The sequence below is a fragment of the Pimephales promelas genome, chromosome 7 (genome assembly GCF_988280905.1).
Source record: "Pimephales promelas chromosome 7, fPimPro1.hap1.1, whole genome shotgun sequence".
NCBI lineage: Eukaryota > Metazoa > Chordata > Actinopteri > Cypriniformes > Leuciscidae > Pimephales > Pimephales promelas.
In genome coordinates this window covers 11,198,662-11,218,951 of record NC_142775.1, presented here as the reverse complement: position 1 = coordinate 11,218,951, position 20,290 = coordinate 11,198,662, and the positions used below count along the sequence as shown (strand labels likewise).

Here is a 20,290-nt window from a genome sequence, read left to right as displayed (position 1 = left end):
CTCACCCCATCCAAGAAGGTAGTACCACATTAAATGCTGTTTTTCAGCAAACACTGCCACAACAATGAGAGTGTGCAAGTAAATCCCTTCACAGAGCATCCAGAAGTAGTTGCATACAAAGGTGTACAGATGGATAAATTGTGATACTTTGCAGCTGACCTGAATAAAAGTAGCACAGACATTTAAAGGGTGATTAGTACAGCAGATTGATGACATACTGTAATGTCTTAAAATGATCAAAGGAAAATACTGCCTTCATTTATCCAACCCACAAGCCTGCATTATATTGAAATATATGCAAATTTCTCACAGGAAGAAAAAATAAACATACCAGTTTGGGATGACAAAATTACAATATTTCATTTTCTTTATAGAAGTTAATGTCAGCACACACTTACTGGGTTTTGCTGAACTAATTCCTGGTTGTTTGCCACTGCTGTTAACCATATGGTAGTGATGATGGAGTTTAATACAAAGGAAAAGAAAAGATTTTTGTGCAGGGTAATTCTCTGACAGCTCAAACTCCTATAAGCACAAAAAAGGCAGCAAAATAATAAAAATTACTGTGATGAGCATTAAACGGAAATACAATAGTGAGAGAGACATTTGCACTTACTTGAAATGGAAGAATATGCCTAGTGAGATGAACAAAGATGTCAAAGAGAGCCCATGACCTATTAATGCTAAGTAGAACAAGTTCATTGCCGTCTGCAATCACACAAACAATAGAGTGATGAAGTGTTTATACCACAAGCCCATTCAAATGTGTGTTTATTTTCATCTCAAGTGACTGTAGTGTTTATGCTCATACCCTTCGTCCTTCAGTGGTGTGCAAATTACATCTGGTGAAATTTGTCCATGTTCGGTTACTCGCAGGATGCAAGAACCACTGCCCACTTTCTGTACATATTTTGCTGACCATTTCTGCAAAAGAAGAAGTAGTTTAAAATATGTTACTGTGAGAAGCATCAATATTAAGATATGGAGACCAGAAAGTGAAAAGTTTTATTCACTTGTAAAATGAAGCTTTTCAGCATGTCTGAATGCCATATCTTGATAATATTGGCTTCTCTTAATAACATTTTGAGGTAAGGCATGTCATTATACTCCTGTCTTATATATAGTATGTGATGTGCTTTATTGAATTTAATATTTTATTATAGTTATTTACCTTTTTATTGTATTCATAGATCTGAAATACTGTATAATATATTTTTTTTCCTCTTGCTTCTTTTTTCCAGTGTTTGTTTGGTTCTGTGAAAGTGGTTAAACACCCAGCCTCCAAAAAAAAAAAAAAAAGACCAAAATAATGGCTAAAGTACTATTTTACTGGTATTTTTCTGAGAACCTTTTAAGATAAGTGTTGGAAATTATTAAAATAACTTAAAGGAGAACTCCGGCGCATAATGAGGGTCCGTACATACTGTACAAACCGAAGCATTGAGAACTTTGTAAGTGTACAGACAGTTTAATAATAAGATATTTTATAAAGACAGTTCACTTTGTGTATACAGGAAAACAGTCACGACAAGTTGAACCACGAACGCCGTTCATACAGTTCAGAAGTTCAAAGATGGCTCCTGTCTGGAAGTGAACTGTCTTTATAACGTATCTTCTTATTAAACGGTCTGTACACTTAAAGGTCCCCTGACATGAAATTTCATTTTCTGAGGTTTTTTAACATTAATATGAGTTCCCCTAGACTGTATTTGGTCCCCTCGTGTCTAGAATTTTCAATCGGTGTAAACCGAGCTTTGGCTATTTTTCTCTTCTCTGCATCTGTCTGCATCTCAGACGCGCTGATCTAGAATCTCCCCCTATATAACGTCATATACGGGAAAGGTTACTCCCCTTTCTCTGCTTTGCACACCCAGAGAATTTGGCCCGACGATGAGAAAACGAGCTAGGAACAGGAAGTACGAACACACGCAGGCACGATTTTATTTTTTCCTAGAGAAATAGGAGATTTGAGTTTTTCCTCGAGAGATATCATGGCTTGCAAACGAGCGAAGCATGGCAGTTGCTCAGTGTTCATTCGTTTCATTGAGTAGGATGAAAATAATCTTATTTAAAGAAAGTGTTTAGCAGAATTGATATTCTAAAGGGTTAGCACGCGCTGCTTTGTTTACGATATGTATATCTGCAGCCCCGGCAGCGTCGGTTTTCCTTTTTGAATGACGAATATAAACTAATAACGTTATATCTGCAGAAATAGACAGTTGGCTTATTAAACGTAGGTGCAGAACGCACAGCTGACAGTCGCCTGTAGTTCTCTCGATGTGTTCAAGTGCAGCTTTTTACCTCGACGAGAGCGGACGAGTTTCGGGCTTTAGAGAGAACAGAAACTCCATTACACTGTGTGGTGAGCAGGATGGCCGAGGGATGTGAGAGAAAGTCGCGAGGCCGGTGGTGCGATTGCTAATGAGCAGCACCTGTGAAGCACACCGGTCTCGCATCTCTCACGGAGGAGCAGAGGCCATAAAGGGGAAGCGATGGAGTGGATGATCGAGAGAGGAACAGGCCTGCTTTTGTTTGTGTTTTATATTTTATTTTGGGTAAGCCAGCAGTCGTCCGCGAGGGGCTGCTGGCCGGTATTTATGTTTTATTTTGGGTAGCCAGCAGTCGTCCGCGAGGGGCTGCTGGCAGGTAATTTGTTTATTTTGTTTAAATAAAGTTGTATTTTTTTATTTGTCATCCGGTTCCTGCCTCCTTCTTCCCTGAACCTTGCTACACACTGCACAACGAAGCTCTGGCAGATTATTTGTATTATATATGTACAATAACATATCGATGTCTAGCAATCAATTAAACTAATACATTGTGTTTCATTTGTCGTTTAATGAGATGTAATATGTGTTTGTGGCAAGAATTTTCACGTGATGAAATACAGAGATCTGATAATGACACACAAGCATTTCTTTAGTCCAGTGGCAGAACTTTTGCCAAGCGTGACAGAGGTTCTGGGTTCTAATTCCGCACTCGCATAATTTTTTTTCTCTCTCTGATTAAAACCGATTATGTTTATACTTTGTGATTTCACCGGATCGAATATAGTCTCCACAACGGATTAAAGCGCGAGTCCGTGTGAAACTGTGTGCGACAGCGCGAGCCACAAGAGAACTGTATCCACGCCACTGATCGCAGCGGCAACGAGCACTTTGACCACTTGTTTTCAAAAGCAACACATTTCAGCGCTAGATCGCCTCTTATTTAAAGAAACGAAATAAATGAATGCTCTGCTAGTTAACTAGAGATGATTTATTTATTTGTATAATTTGCATCCGTGCCGCGAGAGATGTTTCAAAAGTGGTGGGGACAATATCGACCCTGGCTAAAAGTGGTGGGGACATGTCCCACCCGTCCCACCCGCAAATTACGCCTATGCGATTCAGTAATATCGATATATGTAATAGTAAAAACGTATAATAGCTGTAGTAAAACGTATTCAAGAGAGTTTCACATGTAATATGTAGCTATTTCATATGCAAGCATGTCAGCCAATCACAGCAGTGGGCTGTTACATTGAATCCCACTGCAGACACGCACCTTTTAACAGAGCGTTCTAAGCAGAGGCTAAAATCAGGCTAGGAAAAATGCCTTTTATTTCTAAATTATGACTATTTTTGATCTAAAAAAACATACAAGGGCAACCCAGGAAACATTATAAAATAATTAAAAAAAAAAAAAACATGTCAGGGGACCTTTAAGTTCTCAGTGCTTCGTTTTGAATGTATGGACCCTCATTATGTTACTGTGTTAGTGTGGGGCTATTTTGAGCCTTGTTAGTGGTATTAACTAGTGATTTTTTTTTTTTTTTTACTTAGTAAATGCCCCCAGTACTAGCGTTATACGCTACACAGTTTTAGAGATAAAACTCTTTACATTCGATTTTCATGAAAACAAATCTCAGAGAACGGTTGACTAGGTAACAATGTTTTATTAGACCAAAGGTTCATTTTGCACCTTTAATAGTTCTCCTTTAATAACTTCACAGCAAAATGTTAATATTCTTAGTATTGAAAACATGCTCTTTCTTTCACATCAACTTTCTTCATGGCAGAAAATATGTCTTAAAAAAGTTTGGCCAATGATTTTAGCATGGTTTGACAGTGAGGTGTAATGGAGCTGGGATAAATCTAAGATGGCGTGTTAAAGTGCTCAGACTGAATTTTATACAGGTTAAAGGAACCTTACTGATCTCTAACATTCACCTGTAGGGTCAAAGTCCTGGAAATAGTCAGGGCAGTGTTGCTCGGAGGTGATGCCGGCCTCTGCATCGTCCCAACACAACCATCCATCCCAGGTCCTGTTGCACACCGGGCCAGCTGAATATCGAAAAAAAAGCCCAAAATATTTATTAGTTTCTGTGGAGACTGGGAAACCATAACTTCCTGTTATCATTATCAACTATTCTTAGTTATATCCGCCTGTTCCAAAATCTAGTCCCCCATGCGCTTTTGGTGTGCCGCAGGCTATGGAGAGTTTTCCGGATCTGTTATTGTTGTCTTGTTAAGGATGTTAAGAAGGGAGCCCTCTAGGTTTTGGAACAAAGCAAATATTTCACAGCTGTCCTGCCACCCAATGGGACCAAATGCACTCTCCCTAACAATGAATATGAGTCACCTGAGGCTTTTTTGTTTGTTCTTGCTGTACTAATTAAGCACGAATGTATGTCACAGCTTATTATTTTTAATTATTACTTTTATTATATATTACACATTTAGCATGACACATTTATTTTGACATATAATTATAGCTTGGCTAAAATGGATTGGCTTGAAGCTGCTGTGTGTCTTGCAGAATGAATTTCTGAAAAAAAAGGATATCTTCTCAAAACTCTAATATGTACAATGTCTATACCTCTACTTGGTATGAAGTCTTGATTGTTGTCCTTCATGATCTTCTGATAGCACTCAAACTGTGCAGTCACAATCTTGTTTCTGGTAACACTGATGTCATGGTACACATTTTGAGGATGTTGTTGCTGGCTTTCGTTCACCTCAGGACTGGCTAGAACAAATAACTACAAACAGCAAGTGCATTTAAAAAGTAATATCTAAGAACAGCTAATTTGAAGCTTCTTTAATGAGATGTAAATGATAGGTACATGCAAAATACTGCCTTGTGTGGTTGTTTCTTCAATTATAGGCAATACAGAGTTTCATGCTTTGTGGAAATTGTTTTTTAAATATATAGATTGTATTGTTTTTCCTACCCCAAACTCTAAAAACAACTCTTGTTGAAACATATGCTAAATAACTAATCTAATCTGTCCAAGAGCCAGATTTACTAACACTAACAAGCTGTGCCAGTGCAAACCCTCTTTTGGCATTAAAAAACTAGTGTCAGAATTTCCTGAATAAACGCAGTGAAAAAATAGCACTGAAAAGGCGTGGACACAGTTGTTTTGTGGCTATATGTAGGGTTTTCCCTTTTCATTTAAATGAATCATGCAAGGTGACTTACTAAGGTTTGACCAAGTCAATTGACTGGTATTTGCACAATTATTTACCACCCAAAAAATGCATGGCTTAAATCAGGCACTAATTTGCACTGAAATTAAATTGAAATTTGAAATGATCCGGGTGCACCTGTGTCCTTTCATTTGCACATCGTCAATAGATCACACGCAGAACTGTCCACTCCCATCTGCGCTTTTTTGCAATTGCGCTCTAACGCTAATTTGCCCTGTTTAGTAAATCTGGCCCCTAATCTCTTATTTGTTTTTAAAGGGGTGATGAACTGAGAAATAAAATTTTCCTTGAGCTTTTGACATCTAAGAGGTCATCATATTATAAGAATATCCTGTAAGTTTCAGAACAGAAAACATCCTTGTTAGTCCAATAAAAGCTTTTATTGACACCAGCCTCAGCAAATGACTCGTTTTTCAAAGTGGGGAACTATAACGACAGGATAAGAGGATAAAACCCCACCCCCGCAGAAGAAGATCAACGCCCACTTCAACATGGTCGGTTTAGCCCCGCCCACCGATTCGTGCATTACACACATAGCTAAATAACATAGGCCACCTCGTGATGACAAACCTGGGGCCCGTTTCAATAAGGAGGTTCAACCAACTCTTAGTTAAAGCTTGAACTCTGAGTTGACTTACCCTGAGATGGGAAACTCTGAGTTTTCGGTTTCAGAACAGCTGAAATGAGTTAGTTCAATCAACTCTGAGTTGACTGACTCTTGCTGCGTCCCAATTCGCTTACTTATACTACGCCCTAAAAGTATGTACTCTTTTTGTGAGGAAAAAGTACATACTTTTGAGTGTATAGCAAAATAGGCAAGCTTTGGGACATACTATCACATCATCTTTAACGGACGGCTCTGTCGCATGCTGCGTGCATCCTGTCACGTAAACTGCCCTGTCAATCATCTTGTCACAGTTAAAATCCTCCATTCTATTTAATTTTATTTCCTACCATTTCGGAGAGCACATTCATCTGCCAGTTGTGGGTCTTTCATGCTCTCCTCGTGTGTTTGCAATTTGAATATAATGATGCATTTAAAACGTAATGGCTGAACGTGTCTTTACAAAAGTTCACAATGCTGCTGCAAATGCAATACAATGTGGACAAGATTAAATAAATTCATTTTCGTCAGGTTAGATACTGATAATTAATCACTCAAAGCTCTTTATCTAAACCTCTCTACACAACCGCGGGGACTCGCGCGTCCTCCATATCGACTACATGTCTGTAGTTTTTTTTTAACACATTTCAGTCGTGTTTGTAGTTCTAACCGAATCCTCGTCCAACGCGTAATGGTTTGTGGGCAATACCAGCCGTTAGAGTGTGCATCGATCTACACTTCGGATTCTGACCGGAAAAAGTAGACCATCCGGGTATCTTTGAAACACTAATTTCAACATACTACGATTTGGGACGTACTAATTCTATTTTCGAATACTATTTAGGATGGACAGTATACGAATTGGGACGCAGGGTCTGAGTTAAGCGCGTGCACTACAACTATAAAAAGCCATTATCAATGGAGCGCAGATATTATGAGTCACCATGGCAACAGCCAGACAAAAAGAGGTGTTGGGTGTGATTAATTACCAAGTAATCTAAATATTGTAGTTTAATTAAAGGGATTACTCTTAATTCTTCTGTAATTTAAAATAAAATATGACGCAATTAAATTAAATAGGCTACTGCATAAACTATAGACAAATTCAGTATAAAACAATAGTGGATTTAACATACATTTTTAAAAGGTATATTTTTTATGTAACCTTCTTCCTCTACACACTTTGATCAATTCAAGAATAATTCATGCAATTGTATATTGTTAATTTGAAAGCATTAAAAGTGCCGTTTCTTGTCTCTCCTCCTTGTAGGCCTATTGTTCAAGTGGTTGAGGTTGATATAGGATTTAGCAATTAGTAATATGTAGACCAATACTTTCTAGAGAGAGTAGCCTAATTATTGCATTAATCTAACTACACCGTTGAAGATGTCATTTGTAGTTAATAATTCATAACTATTTTAGAGTAACTTACTGCTATATTAAGGTGAAACTGGAAGAATGTTATTCAACCTAAAGTTAGGCTACTATTACTTTGATACATTTTTACTTAAGTAAAAGTAAAAATACCCGTCTAAAAATCAACTCAAGTAAAAAGTAGTTAATTTAAAACATGAGTAAAAGTTGCTGAGTAACTTGTTTAACAGCGGGGGTGGGGTGGGGGACTCCCCCATGTGGGGAGAGTTTCACAGAATGAGAACCGTCACAGAAAATATCACGGTTTTTGGTATTAAACAATTATTAAATATATAAACTGCATTCTTAAATTATGGTTATTATTATCATCAGTTAAAATGACAGTTAAATAAATTAAACATTTGTTCAATAAAACATATCTAATCAACTAACTTCAATAATTGATTATGAATAAGATTAACATCTTATTTTTTATCATTAATAACTTATTAAATTATGTTTGAAAAATAACTGAGTTCTATTAAATGTTTTTTATTCCAATTTTTTAAATGATTTAATAGAAATATATTATCAAAAACGGTGGTAATCAAATAAAAGTTTAGCAAACGTTTTAAATCCTTTTATTATTTTTTTTGGCAAAGTGCTGCAAAACAGATTTAGTCAACTAAACCATGGACAAACAATATATATTCCTTAAAGAATGTGTAAATACATTTTAGTATTATTGTTTGTGTTTAAACAGCACTTCCTCTTTAAAAAGGGGGAGGAGACTGCAATAAACTCTGGGTTTACTGAAGAAAACCTGCTCCCAACCAAGTTACCATGGTAACTGACTCTGAGTATAAGTTACCTCTCTTTCAAAAACGGGCTTGACTTACTCTGCTTTCTCAGGTTTAACTTACCTCCCTTTCTGAAACGGAAAACGTCTCAGGTTACGACTGTAACCTATGTTCCCTGAGAACAGGGAACGAGACAATACGTCGAATGACGCAATGGGGAACGCCTCAGGCGTGACAGGTGTCTGAAATCAAATATCAACTCACAGTAATCAGGTTGACCGGCGACAGCCCGTGCATCATCAGCTTGAATGATGAGCGCGTCAATCTGGATGTATAAGAAGGGCGCCTTGAAACCGTGACAACATCCTATCGTCTGAAGGGACTGTTGCAGGCAGGCCCCGAGGCATGGCAACGAGACGTATTGTCTCGTTCCCTGTTCTCAGGGAACATAGGTTACAGTCGTAACCTGAGACGTTCCCTTTCGAAGGGAACTCAACAATACGTCGAATGACGCAATGGGGAACGAAATACCCACTCCGCCATGCTGAGGGGAGTGCATGCCGAAAAGGCAGTGACAACTGTCAGAACCAGTAATTCCAAGGAACACTGAAACCACTCACCCTATGTTACATCGGGCTGTCAGTGACAGCACTCCCTACCGGTCATAGCCCAAGCTAATGAACCAAGAAAAACCAGAACGTAATAACGTGGGTAAATCGGGGCCAGCTCAAAGGCTTTAGGACCACAACTTCAAAATAGAAGGGGTCCCTTCTAGGGAGTGTGGCTAGGGGGCCAAAGGGACCCCCAGCCAGTCACTATTCAGGAGAACACTCCTCCTGAAATGCCCCCAGGCTGGCCTGGTGATCTGTACTAAGACACACAGTCTGGCCATAGCCTGTCCGTCCAAGACAGAGCCTCTGGAAATTGCCTAGGAAAGGCATCCAAAAACTGAAGGCCCGCGAAGCTGGCAGAAACCATCAAGTTTCGGATCACAGAGACGGGATCCTCCGGAGAGTGTGACTCAACCTCAAAACAACGGGAATCGTACACTCAATCCACGAGTTTCCACCCAGTGCTCGCTTTGAGCACTGAGGAAGTAAGAGAGGGATCAAAATCAGGAAGGTCAATGAGACCTAAGACCTGATGACCCCCTGTGTGGGGAGCTCTGAAACATGAGGGCTCATGTCAGGAAGGCCGTACACTGTGCGGCCTGAACCCCAACGACCACAGCATGTGGAAGCTCATCCTTCAGGAAAGCCAGAGGCTAGAAACCTGACAGACCCACAATATGGGGCTACCTCGAAACAGGTCTAATGAGACCTAAAACCACCAGTTGTGGGAGATAGCTTGAACAAGGGAAGTGCCTGTCATAATGTATTGCGACAAAGACACATCTAGAGTGGGACCCAAAGTGAAGAACCGGAGTCTGAACCACATAAGAAGGGACCGAAGCATACTGCGCGTGACCCTCACCATAAGAAATGGATTTTAAAAAGTGCACAAGACATCTCGTCGGGTGACTTAGCACAATAATAGGTGAAGTATGGGTTTGTGTACTTCACTCTGAATTCAGGAAGGCCCGTTGAGGCCTGTAACCTGGCGACCACAGTGTGTGGGAGCTCATGGCCAGGAAGGCCTGGTAAGGCCTGTAACCTGGCGACCACAGTATGCGGGAGCTCGTAACCTGGCGACCACAGTATGTGGGATCTCATAACCAGGAAGGCCTAGTGAGGCCTGTAACCTGACGACCACAGTGTGTGGGAGCTCGTGACCAGGAAGGCCTGGTAAGGCCTGTAACCTGGCGACCACATCCGGTGGCAGCTCGTACTCAGGAAGGTCAGGGAGACCCAGCCTGGTGTACCTGAAAAACCACACCAAGTGGGAGCTACTTCGAGAAGTTAGCTCTTAAGAACTCTTAAAGTGGGACCCGAGGAAAGACCGGGGTCTGAGCCACATAAGAAGGGACCGAAGCATACCGCGCGTGACCCTCACCATAAGGAATGGATTTTAAAAAGTGCACAAGACATCTCGTCGGGTGACTTACCACAATAATAGGTGAAGTATGGGTTTGTGTACTTCACTCTGAATTCAGGAAGGCCGAACTTGAGGCCTGTAACCTGGCAGCCACAACAAGTGGGAACCCATAATCAGGAAGGCCTGACAAGGCCTAACACCCGATAGTCCCAATGCATGGGGAGCTCACATTCAGGAAGGCCGCTGAGGCCTGCAGCCTGACATGTGAAGACTCACCACTACAACTTAGCGACCACGAAAAGTGGGGGTTTCACATTCAGGAAGGCCTGGTGAAGCCTGCAACCTGATATGTGACAACTCATAACCAGGAAGGCCAATGAAGCCTGAAGCCTGGTGACCACAGAGTGGGAGCAAAGTGCTCAGGAAAGGTGGTGAGGCTGTATTCTGGCTACCGCAGCATGTGGGAGCCCACATTCAGGAAGGCTGGGTGAGGCCTGTAAACTGACTACCACAGTATGTGGGAACTCATAACCAGGAAGGCCTGGTGAAGCCTGTAACCTGGCGACCACAATGTGTGGGAGCTCATAACCAGGAAGGCCTGGTGAGGCCTGTAACCTGGCGACCACAGTATGTGGGAGCTCATAACCAGGAAGGCCTGGTGAGGCCTGTAACCTGGCGACCACAATGTGTGGGAGCTCATAACCAGGAAGGCCTGGTGAGGCCTTTAACCTGGCGACCACAGTATGTGAGAGCTCGTATCCTGGTGACCACAGTATGTGGGAGCTCATAACCAGGAAGGCCTGGTGAAGCCTGTAACCCAGCGACCACAGCATGTGGGAGCTCACAACCAGGAAGGCCTGGTGAGGCCTGTAACCTGGCGACCACAATAAGTGGGAGCTCATAACCAGGAAGGCCTGGTGAGGCCTGTAACCTGGCGACCACAATAAGTGGGAGCTCATAACCAGGAAGGCCTGGTGAGGCCTGTAACCCGGCAACCACAGTATGTGGGAACTATAACCAGGAAGGCCCCTTTGAGGCCTGTAACGTAGCGACCACAATGTGTGGGAGCTCATAACCAGGAAGGCCTATTGAGGCCTGTAACCTGGCGACCACAGTATGTGGGAGCTCATAACCAGGAAGGCCTGTTGAGGCCTGTAGCCTGGCGACCACAGTACGTGGGAGCTCATAACCAGGAAGGCCTGGTGAGGCCTGTAACCTGGCGACCACAGTATGTGGGAGCTCATAACCAGGAAGGCCTGGTGAGGCTTGTAACCTGGCGACCACAGTATATGGGAGCTCATAACCAGGAAGGCCTGGTGAAGCCTGTAACCCAGCGACCACAGCATGTGGGAGCTCATAACCAGGAAGGCCTGGTGAGGCCTGTAACCTGGCGACCACAATGTGTGGGAGCTCATAACCAGGAAGGCCTGGTGAGGCCTTTAACCTGGCGACCACAGTATGTGGGAGCTCATAACCAGGAAGGCCTGGTGAAGCCTGTAACCCAGCGACCACAGCATGTGGGAGCTCATAACCAGGAAGGCCTGGTGAGGCCTGTAACCTGGCGACCACAATCAGTGGGAGCTCATAACCAGGAAGGCCTAGTGAGGCCTGTAACCCGGCAACCACAGTATGTGGGAGCTCCCACAGATGTCTCTCCGTGGCCACCATAGCACTGACGGAACAGCAGATTGCTTGGTGGCCCGGAGTCCCGCAGCAGATCAGTCTGGTAGGCCTGAGGACCACAAGGGCGTGCAGAACCGCACCTGCCTGACCTGCTGCCGTGTACGCTCTGTCATTCAAGCATGAAGATGTCTTGAGCAGCTTGGATGACAGGGGCAGAGCTCTTAGTGAAGAGAACCAACCAGAGACGAGATAGTTAGCCAACGTCTCGTCCACTGGCGGCATCGACACATATCCGTACTCCACGGCTCCCTCCACAGCAGCGAAACTAGCCCGCTGATGCAGATAGAGACGTGAGGAGAACGGATTCTTCCATACCCTCTCAATCCCAGCGTGGAGATCAGAAAGGAATGGAAGGCTCATCCGGGCTGGTGGCTTATGGGTGGGGAGGAACCAGCCATCCAAAATACCATGAGCGGGTTCCTCCCAGACGCGCCTCCACTGCAACTGCAATCTGTCTGTGGCGCGCCCCATAATGTCAACCAGCTCAGCGTACACTGGGCAGGAAGGCTGAAATGGTTCGGTCTCAACCAAACTGACATCCTTTTCTATATATATATATATATATATATATATATATTACAGCCAACTCCTGCCCTGCCCGAAGAGAACAGTTACAGATTCACCAAAGAGAGAGAGTGCTCATTTTCTCTCTTCTTAGATGTTCAACATTAATCTGTAACTTACTCTCGTCAGCTGGTAGATCATCCGCGAGGTTAACGCCCCTCTCCCGATAATCTGCCAGCTCCATCTGAAAGCTCCACGAGCTCAACCACCACTGAGCCTCAGCCCGAGCGGGAACCGGAACCGCGGGGTTCAGATGCCGCGCCCACTTCCCTCGAGAAGTGGGTCAGACGAGAGCAGAGAGTTCTGAAAGGAAAACTCTCAGTTCGCGCAAAAAACTCCCTCGAGAGCTTCCCGCGAATGCTCTTCTCTCAGGCAGAACACGCACAGATCGTGTGAATCCTCCAGTGTCAAATATCTGGACACAAGTCGGCACACTCGCGCAAAGTGTTTCTCCACGTCTCTGCGCGCTTAATCGTTGATACTATCAAACAGACAAACAGTCCCTGAAGACGAAAAGATGTTGTCACGGTTTCAAGGCGCCCTTCTTATACATCCAGATTGACGCGCTCATCATTCAAGCTGATGATGCACGGGCTGTCGCCGGTCAACCTGATTACTGTGAGTTGATATTTGATTTCAGACACCTGTCACGCCTGAGGCGTTCCCCATTGCGTCATTCGACGTATTGTTGAGTTCCCTTCGAAAGGGAACCCAGAGTTTCCCTCATTTCAGGGTTAACATACTCAGAGTTTTCACTTAACCTCCTTTCTGAAACAGGCCCCAGATCGAGCTACCGAACAAAACAAAATATTGTGCAGTGCCTGGTTGTGGAAGAAGATAGACACTGCATATGCTTCCTCTGGATTCCAATAGGACTGCATGGATAAACTTTATTTTTAATGACATTCCAGCAGATGAGGTAAGACAACAGAGGTTGTCCGTCTGTTTGCTTCATTTCACTGAGGATTGTTTTGTAAACAAGACTGGATTTACAGACCGTTTAAGAGTAAAGATCTGATGTGCCATCTATATTGGATCTGACAGGAATGGTGCAACACATAGACTCTGGGTCGAACGTGTATCGGCGAATCATTCCGGTTGCCATTTTACAACATTGGACATTATCAAAACAATTTCCCCCAAGTGCATTGACGGGTGAGTTGAAATTCATTATAATATGCAAAACTGTTAAAACTGTTATCCACTCACAGCAGTGGGCATTTACTTCCAAGTCTGCAATCTGAGACTGATTAAAACATCAGTAATACCCCTAGATGATTTAAATAGCTTTTACCTGTCTTGAAAAAGGCATTTGCTAACAAATGGCTAAATGGCACCACAGAGGTTGTGAAACGTCAACCCCCTGAACAGGTAAACTCATCTGCTCACTAGTCTGCTTTTACTCATTTTCATTGTGTTTATAATCACACTCTTGCAAATTATTCGAACTGTTCTAACATATGATACTGTTTTTTTTAAAGTAAAGACTGAAAGAGTTAGAAAGCTTAATGGACGTAACGTTGAAATAATGTGACGGTGGTGCCACATTATGTTTAGCTTTTTACGTCTACAAAACTTGTAAGAATCATAAACTTTTGTTGGTCACAGAGCTTACTTTCTGCAATAATATAAAAGCCACTGAAAACTCCTTTTGCGTCGAGGGAACCAGGTTGCTTACTTTTGGGTTAGCCAACAAAATATGTAATAACTTTTTTCATTTTCATTTCATTTATTCGGTTTGGTCATTTCCAGATCATTCCATAACTGTAGAACTTTAAATTTTAAAGGTACAGATATCTTATAGATGTTTATAAAAATCATGTGGGAAATAATCTTTCACCTCAGTGACAGATCCCAGCAGAAAAAGACGAATCGTCCAGTAGCTAGCTTTCATCTTCTTTGGCATTTCCAGTGACCCAGTATCGATCTGCAAGGAAGGTAACATCAATAAAACACTGTGCACAGTTCTAAGCACTCTTATACTGTTACTAACACAAACAGAAGTACTTGTCTTCTTTTCTAGCCTATTGCAAACATAGACCCACTTTCACCACGCAAAAACATGCAGAATATACATACAGAAAACGTCTCGGTTAAGGATGTAACCCTCGTTCCCTGAGTAGGGAACGGAGACGTTACGTCGGAATGATGGAGATTGGGGGTTTCGCATAGAAACCCAATCCTCTTCGAGTATTTAAAAACGAGCCAATGGCATGAAAATTACTTGGGGCTGCGGAATTTGCATAGCTTAACTCCGCCCCACCTCGTGGGTATAAAAGGAGGAAGTGAACGCAACCGCAGTATGTCTTCGCTGAGGAGCCGAGACTGAACTCAGGCGTCTACCCAGCGGTACAGCGGAAGTGGCAAGGAGACGTAACGTCTCCGTTCCCTACTCAGGGAACGAGGGTTACATCCGTAACCGAGACGTTCCCTTTCGTAGTCACTCCGAGTTACGTCGGAATGACGGAGAATGGGGTCCGGTGCCATCACGCCATCTTCACAGCTGTCTTCCAGTGCCCTGCGAAAGTCTGGACTCCTAATAACTTAGCTTATAACCAGGAGTTACCTACTTTAACACAGGAATACCAAGGTACACTGGGAACATATCCCGGGAGGAATATGCCACAGTATGCCTACCGTAGGGAGGACTTAAGAATACACATATGGTCCTTTTAGGGAACTTCATATGGGAAACACTGAAGCACCAACCTAAGGGTGGCTAGAAACTTAACTCCAGGAGTGGCAGATGGCTTGCCAAGGGAAGACACATGCTCAGAAAAGCTTACAGTGGAGAATACACATGTGACAGTTACCAGAGGGAACCGTGCACACGGAGGCACCTAGCCGGCATCCAGAGCAAGTGCAGTGGTGCCAGCATCAGAAGTGCTGGAGGACTCAGGGCTTCAACGGAAGACTCAACTGAGGAATATCGCACTTATCCAGTCCGAGGACTGGAATGGCGAGCAACCGAAGACACCAGAGCGGGTCCAGTACTAGCGGGAGCGAGTACGCGAGAGGACACAGGCTCTACTTATAGAATCTTGCGAAGGTGTTTGGTGTCGCCCAGCCTGCAGCTCTGCATATGTCTGTTAGCGAGGCGCTATGCGCTAAGCCCAAGAGGAAGCCACACTCCGTGGGTGGGCCGTCACACAAAGGGGGCACGGTCGACCTTGCTGTTGGTAAGCCAAAAAAATGGCGTCCACTATCCAGTGAGACAGCTGTTGCTGTGAGAGAGCCCTTCCCTTCTGGCTCCCCCCATAACAGACAAAGAGCTGGTCTGAGGTCCTGAAACACCGCGTTCTGTCAACGTAGGCACGGGGCGCACGTACCGGACAGAGCAGTGCCAAGGCTGGGTCTGCCTCCTCCAGGGGCAGCGCTTGCAGGTTCACCACCTGGTCCCGGAAGGGAGTGGTAGGAAACTTGGGCACATTTCCAGGCCGGTGTTTCAAGATCACGTGAGCCGTAAGCCGGCCCGAATTCCAGGCACGCTTCGTCAACGGAGAATGCGAGCAGGTCCCCTACCCTCTTGATGGAGGCCAATGCAACCAGGAGCGCTGTCTTCATGGACAGAAACTTTAACTCTACCGATTGAAAGGCTCAAAGGGAGGCCTCTGCAGAGCACTTAAAACTACTGAGAGGTGTGTACTACTGAGTGTGAAAACTACGGATTCAATCCCCTCGCTCCCCTCAGGAACCTGATGACCAGGTCGTGCCTTCCAACAGACTTACCTTCCACTGCATCATGAGACGCGGCAATGGACGTAAACCTAAAGGGTGGAGGGCGACAGCCTATGCTCCAACACTTCTTGCAGGAAGGAAGGCACGATACCGATCGGACATCTCCGGGGGTCTTCTCCACGGGAGAGCACCAGTTGACGAAGAGGTTCCACTTCAACGCGTAGAGGTGTCTCGTGGAACGAGACCCGAACTGGTCCCAAATCAGCTGGACTGTCTGGGGATGGAGTCGCCATTCGCCGGAGATGGGCGGACCCGTGACAGCTCGTCGGCTGCCAGGTTCCGGTCTCCTGGAATGTAAACGGCACGAAGAGACCTCAGGTGCTTCTGACTCCATAACAGGAGGTGGCGTGCGAGCTGCGACATCCGACGTGAGCGTAGACCACCCTGGTGGTTAATATACGCTACCGTAGCGGTATTGTCTGAACGGACAAGTACGTGTTGACCCCTGAGTAGTGCTCGAAAGTGGTGCAGGGCCGGGCGTACTGCCAGCAGCTCGAGGCAATTAATGTGCATGAGGCGCTGGGGTCCTGTCCAGGAACCTGCGGCTGCATGACCATTGCACATGGCTCCCCAACCCGTGGTAGAGGCATCCGTGGAGACAACGACATGCCCGGAAACTCACAGCAGAGGGACCCCGGCCAGTAAAAAGCTGAGGTTCGACCACAGGAAGAAGATCTGACGGCAGTTCGGAGTGAGCAAGCCGCGATGCCATGCCCACCTCGGGACTCGATCGCGAAGCCACAGCTGAAGCGGTCTCATATGAAGCAATCCGAGTGGCGTCGCCGCAGCTGCGGATGCCATATGCCCCAGGAGCCTCTGAAGAGTTTCAGATGGACGCGCTCTTGCCCTTAACTGTCGGAGAAAAGTCAGCAGTGAGTGCGCGTGCTCGCTCGTTAGCTGCGCGGACATGGCGACCGAGTCTATCTCCATTCTGAGAAAAGAGATCCTCTGCACGGGGCAAAGTTAGCTCTTCTCCCAATTGACCCGAAGGCCTAGACGGCCTAGGTGCCGTAGTACAAGTTCTCTGTTTTCGCAAACCTGCTCTCGAGAGTGTGCTAGGATAAGCCAATCGTCGAGGTAGTTCAGGATGCGAACCCCGTGTTCGCGAAGGGGAACAAGGGCTGCCTCGACAATCTTCGTAAAGACGCGAGGAGACAGAGCTAAGCCGAATGGGAGAACCGTGTACTGATATGCCTCTCCCTCGAACGCAACTGAAGAAACGGTCTGTGTCGAGGTAAGATGGAGAGTCTCCATAGGAGACATGAAGTACACGTCCTTCAGGTACATCGCTGCAAACCAATCCTGAGGCCAGACGCACTCGAAAATGCGCTTGGCCGTGAGCATTTTGACCGGCAGAGCACGGCTCAAAACGCGAAGATCTAGGATCGGTCGTAACCCACCGGTCTTCTTGGGGACAATGAAGTAAGGCTGTAAGCCCAGACCTCATCTCGGCTGGAGGGACAGTCTCGATTGAACCCTTCGCCAGCAGGGCGGCAATCTCCGTGCAAAAATCGTGCAAACTGAGTCGCAAAGCCGAGTCGCAAAGCCGAGTCTGATCGTTCAAGCGACCCAACGGGACAGGCTGGGGAGCTCTAACCAAGCTCCCAGAACCGATCCAGTGGGATACCCGAGCCACAGACGTCCCCCCGGAGGGGCAGCGTGGCGGAGAGACCAGCAGGCGCGGAGGTGCTATCCCCCCCACCCCCCGCGCGGGTGCACAGTCGAGCTCCGTGCCCTGACAGAGGAGACTAGGGAAGGACCAGCGTTCCACGGGGGTCTGCTCTGCCGGGGGCTTGGCGATAGAGGGGGATGGGGGCGGCGTGGTCCAGGGACGACACACACTCCCATCCGCACCCTCAGAGACAGAGGAGAAAGAGAGTGGCGAGGCACGGGGCCATTGCACACTTTCACCTTGCTCTGTGTGCTCGGAGATGGAATGCAGCTCTTGAGAAAAGGTTCTCCCCCAGCCCTCCACCGGGGGAAGGAGTGGGCCTGACCACACCCTGAAGAACTGTAAGCCATAGCCGAGCTGCCCGTAACGGGAGCGACGCAGCGGGGCTGGTACGGGCAGGGGCGCCTCCCCACAACCACCTCCACCGCACGGCCCGGTGCTGCAGGGACCAGACGGGAGGGGGCAGAAGTAGCAGGAGGGCGCATTCGGCGGCAAGCGGACTGAAGCATCCTGAGACGGCGGCTAGTAGCAGCAGAACCGCAGAGTCAGATAAGCCACAGTCCGCTTCTGGGCGGCCGAGAACGTTGGGCAGCGTTTTCGACCGCGCCGCCGAAGAGGCTAGCCTTGGGATATGGGAAAGTTGAGGAACTGGTTCACTCAGCCTCACGCACATCGACCAGGTTAAGCCAAAAATGTCTGACCACACGTGTGGACATCAGTGACTCAGGGGGCATGCGGTCACCTTCGTCGCTCGTAGAGCAAGAACGGTGACGGCAGGCAGCTCAAGGATGAGCCCTGAATCAGCCCTACCCTCGTGCATGTCATTGAACACCCCTGAGAATGACAATAACATACAGTGAGGTGGCAGCCTGCCCCGCAGCTCCATAGGTCCCCGCCACCGGAGTAGACAAGAACCTACAGGCATTGGAGGGGTGCCTAGGGCTGCCACACCGAGTGGAAGCACTGTGGGGACACATAAGTGTTGCCACAGCACACTCCACAGGGGGGAACCCCAGTGCACCCTAGACTGCGGCCTCCACGAGGGCAGAGAAGGTGGAAGAGGCCGCTGAGTGATCGTGATAAGTCAAAGGAGACTACCACGATCTAATGGCCTCTTCATGCACATCCGGGAAGAAAGGATCTGGGTTCGCCACCCCAAAAACCAATCATCAGCCTTAAGTGCTCGGGATATGGCAGAATTTTCCACACAAACCCGATACTCGTGGCAGCCCGGGAGGCATAGCTGTGAGCCCTGAATCAAACCTGCCATGCTAGCACATCCGAGGACAGCAGCACAGATGAGCCATCGTCAGAGGACTCCAGCTCACCTTGTGATGCGGCGATAAACATGATTTCATCAGCTGGGGGACCGAATGAGAACGCGGGCCCACGGACGGCCCTGCCCACTCACTCTGGACCACGTGGGTTGCAATGTGCAAGACGGGGTGTGGACCGAGGAATTTCGTCGGTTTAGTTCTAGACCTGACGTCTTTTTGGTCACCCTGGCCACCAGCCAAAGAATTATCTCACGTGGAGAAAATGGTTCGGGTTGTGGATGAGGGGACTCTCACTCTACTGAGCTCATTGAGTCTCAACCGTTATACATTGCGATGATCATGTTCCCACTGAGAGAACGCAACACACCCACGAGCACTGTCTGAGCGTGATCAAAGCCCAAACACTTCAAACAGCGCACACACACTGGCAGACCACTGCTCAGATCCCAGGCAATGTGAAACTCGCTGGGTACCGCCGTCACACCAACACCAGAGAGTTCACTCGTCTCGAAGAGGTGAGTCACCGTAGTAAACTCAGATAGTGTGGCTTGTGGAGTGAAGAAGTTTTCTTGGCTCCGAAGCAAAAACATACTGCGATTGCGTTCACTTCCTCCTTTTATACCCACGAGGTGGGGCGGAGGTACGCTATGCAAATTCCGCAGCCCCAAGGAATTTTCATGCCATTGGCTCGTTTTTAAATACTCGAAGAGGATTGGCTTTCTATGCGAAACCCCCATTCTCCGTCATTCCGACGTAACTCGGAGTGACTACGAAAGGGAACTCTATTGTCTCTGATGGTTACTTGACTTCTTGTAGCATTGATTAAGAACATGTGGAAGTTAGGCTTAATTGTACAATGTAATTATATGTTCATACTATATAAACACTTTTTTCAATGTTTTTGTGTGTTGATGCAAATTAATCATGAAATCAGAGTATAAATTCACTGAAAACTGGTTCACATTACTTGCCCTGTGTGTAATGGGCAAATTAGTCTAATGAGTCTAAATAAAATCATTGCAATATTTAAAATGTTTGCTTATTATATCGGCAGCAAAACCACTGTGAATAGCTTGAATATTCAGAGCCCTGGAAGGGTCACATACTGTACATGCACTTTAACTTAGATTTTGGGGTTTCTTTAAAACCCA

At 45.9% G+C, this 20,290-nt stretch overlaps 1 protein-coding gene across 2 annotated transcripts in view; it reads right to left on the bottom strand.

Moving 5' to 3' along the window:
• calcrla (calcitonin receptor like receptor a) overlaps positions 1-20,290 on the bottom strand; it is a 152,575-nt gene that overhangs the window by 98,059 nt on the left and 34,226 nt on the right. For both annotated transcript variants that reach the window (XM_089133050.1, XM_089133049.1), the window contains exons 2-8: positions 14,293-14,379; positions 4,861-5,023; positions 4,212-4,325; positions 812-924; positions 617-708; positions 399-525; positions 6-159 (exon numbers count right to left, since the gene is read on the bottom strand). In XM_089133050.1, the coding sequence (XP_088989176.1) occupies positions 6-159; positions 399-525; positions 617-708; positions 812-924; positions 4,212-4,325; positions 4,861-5,023; positions 14,293-14,358 (829 nt within the window). In that variant the 5' untranslated portion in view covers positions 14,359-14,379. The remainder of the gene's footprint in view (positions 1-5; positions 160-398; positions 526-616; positions 709-811; positions 925-4,211; positions 4,326-4,860; positions 5,024-14,292; positions 14,380-20,290) is intronic.